Source organism: Pezoporus occidentalis, unplaced genomic scaffold (assembly GCF_034315485.1).
Source record: "Pezoporus occidentalis ecotype Australia unplaced genomic scaffold, CSIRO_AGI_Poc_V1 ctg3469, whole genome shotgun sequence".
NCBI lineage: Eukaryota > Metazoa > Chordata > Aves > Psittaciformes > Psittacidae > Pezoporus > Pezoporus occidentalis.
In genome coordinates this window covers 1-3,806 of record NW_026915450.1, presented here as the reverse complement: position 1 = coordinate 3,806, position 3,806 = coordinate 1, and the positions used below count along the sequence as shown (strand labels likewise).

Genomic DNA, 3,806 nt, shown 5'->3' with positions numbered 1-3,806 from the left:
GGTTACAATGGGGTTCCAATGGGGGGTACCCCCAGACCCACCGGGCAAGGGGGGAACGGGCTCTTCCTCCTCCTCCTCCTCTTCCTCTTCCTCGCTGTTCTCCTCCGTGGAGCCCCCATAGGGATCATCCCTATGGGGCGGGATGGGTCAGTGGGGGGGGTGGGATGGAATAAAGGGTGGGGGGGGGGCACCCCCTAACACTCACGGCTCTGATTGGTCGCTGTCATCCCCCGAATCAGCTCCTGCAAGGGGATTGGATGGGATCGATGTGGGGGTGCGGCCCCTTTAAGAATGGAGGGGGGGGGGTTAGGAGGAGGGAGGGGGCGTGGCTTACCACTGGTCACGTGAGGGGTGGGGTCAGTAGGGGGTGTGGCCTCATCAGGCTCCTCCCCTTCGCTGCCGGAGGAGGCGGAGCCATCCAAGAGGTACCTTGGGGGGGGGGAGGGAATGAGGCCACGCCCACAAGGGGGCGGAGCTTAGGGCAGCCCCTCTACGAGGTGGCCAATCAGCAGGCTCTAACCGCGAGGGGGCGGGGCTTCTGCAGCCCATTCAGGTCCCATAGGGCTGGTTGCAGTGCTTAGAGACAGGGGGCGTGGCTTAGCCAATAGGGGGCGTGGTTTAACCAATAAGGGGCGTGGCTTAGCAACTAGGGGGCGTGGCTTTATGCTCCAGGGGGCGGGGCTTCCACAGCCCATTCAGGTCCTATAGGGCTGCATGCAGGGCTTAAAGACAGGGGGCGTGGCTTAACAAAAGGGGGCGGGGCTTATCCAATAAGGGGAGTGGCTTGATGCCCCAAGGGGCGGGGCTTCCACAGCCCATTCAGGTCCCATAGGGCTAGGTGCAGGGCTTAGAGACAGGGGGCGTGGCTTAGCCAATAGGGGACGTAGTTTAACCAATAAGGGGCGTGGATTAACCAATAAGGGGCGTGGCTTAACTAGGAAGGGGCGTGGCTTAGCAACTAGGGGGCGTGGCTTTATGCTCCAGGGGGCGGGGCTTCCACAGCCCACCCAGGTCCCATAGGGCTGGGTGCAGGGGTTAGAGGCAGGGGGTGTGGCTTAGCCACTAGGGGGCGTGGTTTAACCAATAAGGGGCGTGGCTTAACCAATAAGGGGCGTGGCTTGTTGACCAGGGGGCGTGGCTTGATGCCCCAAGGGGTGTGGCTTCCACAGCCCATTCAGGTCCCATAGGGCTGGATGCAGTGCTTAGAGACAGGGGCGTAGCTTAGCCAATAGGGGGGCGTGGTTTAACCAATAAGGGGCGTGGCTTATCAACTAGGGGGCGTGGCTTTATGCTCCAGGGGGCGTGGCTTCCACAGCCCATTCAGGTCCTATAGGGCTGTGCGCAGGGCTTAAAGACAGGGGGCGGTGTGCAACCAAGAGGGGGCGTGGTTTAGCCATTAGGGGGCGTGTCTTAGGGCCCAAGGGGGCGGGGCTTGTGCTCACGGGCGGCAGGGCAGGCGGCGGCCCCGCCTCCGGCAGTCCCAGATCCAATCAGGGCTCACGAGGAGCCCCCCCATAGCGCGGGCCCGGGCGGCTTTGGGGGTGCGGGAGAAGGCGGAGCTAAAAAGGGGGCGGGGAAAGAGGATGAGAAAGGGGCGGGGCTTGAGGAGGGGAAGGGGGCGGGGTTATGGGGAGGGAGGGGTGGGGGTAAAATGAGGGGGAAGGGGGTAAAGGGGATGGGGAAGGGGCGGGGCTAAGGGGGAAGGGTAAAGAAGGCAGGGGGCGGGGCTAAAGGCATTAAAGGGGAGGGGCTAATGGGGGACGTGATAAAGGGAGGGGGTAAAGAAGGGAAGAGGCGGGGCTAAAGGGGAGGGGGTAAAAGGGGAGGGGGAAGAGAGGAAAGGGGTGGGGCTAAAGGCATGGCTATGGGGAAGGGGTGGAGCTAAGGGAAAGGGGTGGGGCTAAGAGAAGGGGCGGGGCTAAGAGGAGAAGGGGCGGGGCTACGGTAAAATGGGTGGGGCTAAGGGAAGGGGGTGTGGCCAGAGTAGGAAAGGGGCGGGGCTAAGAGGGTGAAAGGGGTGTGGCTAAAGTCTTAGGGGCGTGGCTACGGGGAAAGGGGTGGAGCTAAGGAATAAAGGGGCGGGGCTAAGATGAGAAGGGGCGTGGCTAAAGGCTTAGGGGCGTGGCTACGGGGGAAAGGGGTGGAGCTAAGGGAAGGGGGTGGGGCCAGGAGGGGAAAGGGGCGGGGCTTAAGAATGGAAGGGGCTAGGAGGGGTGAAAGGGGCGGGGCTAAATGCTTAGGGGCGTGGCTGAGGGAAAAGGGGCGGGGCTAAGAGAAGGGGCGTGGCTAAAGGCTAAGGGGCATGGCTATGGTGAAAGGGGTGGAGCTAAGGGAAGGGGTGGACCCAGGAGGGGAAAGGGGTGGAGCTAAGGGAAGGGGGCGGGGCTATAGGTCGGGGGGTGGGGAAGGGGGCGTGGCTCACACGAGGTGCGTGCAGCGCGTCGTCCAATCAGGGCTGTACTCGGCTCCCATGGCAACGGCGGCGGCGCGCAATTGGCCGCGGAGGGGGTTCTCGAAGCCACTCAGGGCCACGACGACGCCGGCCAAGATGGCGGCCGGAAGGGGCGTGGCCTGGGCGGGAGGGGGCGTGGCTTTGGCCTCGGCGGGGCGGGGCTGCTTCGGCGGCGTCCCATTGGTGGAGGAAGGGGGCGGGGGGAGGGGCGGCGCTTGGGGGGCTGGAATGGAAATGGGGGGGGTGAAGGGGGCGGGGTTTAAGGGAAGGGGAGGGGCTTAAAGGGGGGGAGGGGGCGGGGCTTACCCGGGGTTTGGGGGCGGAGCCAGCGCTGGCTTTGAGGGCGGCATCGGCGTAAGTGGGGCCTGGGGGAGGGGCCTTGGGGGGTGCTGGGAGGGGGGCGGGGCTTAATGAGGCCACGCCCCCCCTCCCATTGAGGCCACGCCCACAAAGGGGGAGGGGCTCTTACCTGTGGGGGAGGGGGGGCGCTTGTAGAAGAGGGCCCCGGGGGGCGGAGGGGGGAGGGGCTCCCATCCCGGAGGGTGAAGGGGCCCAAGCGGCGAACCTGGGGGGGGGGGGGAAAGGGGGGTTATGGGGCAGCTATGGGGCAGTTATGGGGCAGCTATGGGGCAGCTATGGGGCAGGGAGGGGGCACCTATAGGGCAGTTATGGGGCAGCTATGGGGCACCTATAGGGCAGCTATGGGGCAGGTATGGGGCAGCTATGAGGCAGCTATGGGGCAGCTATGGGGCAGGGAGGGGGCAGGGAGGGGGCAGGGAGGGGGCAGGGAGGGGGCACCTATAGGGCAGTTATGGGGCAGCTATGGGGCAGCTATGGGGCAGGGAGGGGGCAGCTATGGGGGACTTATGGGGCAGGTAGGGGGAAGTTATGGGGTACTTAGGGGGCATTTATAGGGCAGCTATGGGGCATGTAGGGGGAAGTTATGGGGCAGCTATGGGGTAGCTATGGGGCAGGTATGGGGCAGCTATAGGGCAGTTATGGGGCATTTATAGGGCAGCTATGGGGCAGGTAGGGGGAAGTTATGGGGCAGTTATAGGGCAGCTATGGGGCAGTTATAGGGCATTTATAGGGCAGCTATGGGGCAGTTATAGGGCATTTATAGGGCAGCTATAGGGCAGGTATGGGGCACCTATAGGGCAGTTATGGGGCATTTATAGGGCAGCTATGGGCCAGGTAGGGGGAAGTTATGGGTCAGCTATGGGGCAGTTACAGGGCATTTATAGGGCAGCTATGGGGCAGCTATAGGGCAGTTATGGGGCGTTTATAGGGCAGCTATGGGGCAGGTATGGGGCACCTATAGGGCAGTTATGGGGCATTTATAGGGCAGCTATGG

The 3,806-nt window shown here is 63.7% G+C and overlaps 1 protein-coding gene across 1 annotated transcript; it reads right to left on the bottom strand.

The window, feature by feature from the left end:
• Positions 1-41: 41 nt before the first annotated feature.
• On the bottom strand, positions 42-2,986 carry LOC134169498 (DNA repair protein XRCC1-like; the record flags this gene model as incomplete). The annotated part of the gene is made up of 7 exons (XM_062630053.1): positions 2,922-2,986; positions 2,759-2,841; positions 2,423-2,675; positions 1,443-1,559; positions 335-429; positions 206-242; positions 42-130 (listed from the first exon to the last, which is right to left on the bottom strand). Coding segments are annotated over exons 1-7 (739 nt in total), but the record flags the coding sequence as incomplete, so codon positions are not given.
• Positions 2,987-3,806: the final 820 nt, after the last annotated feature.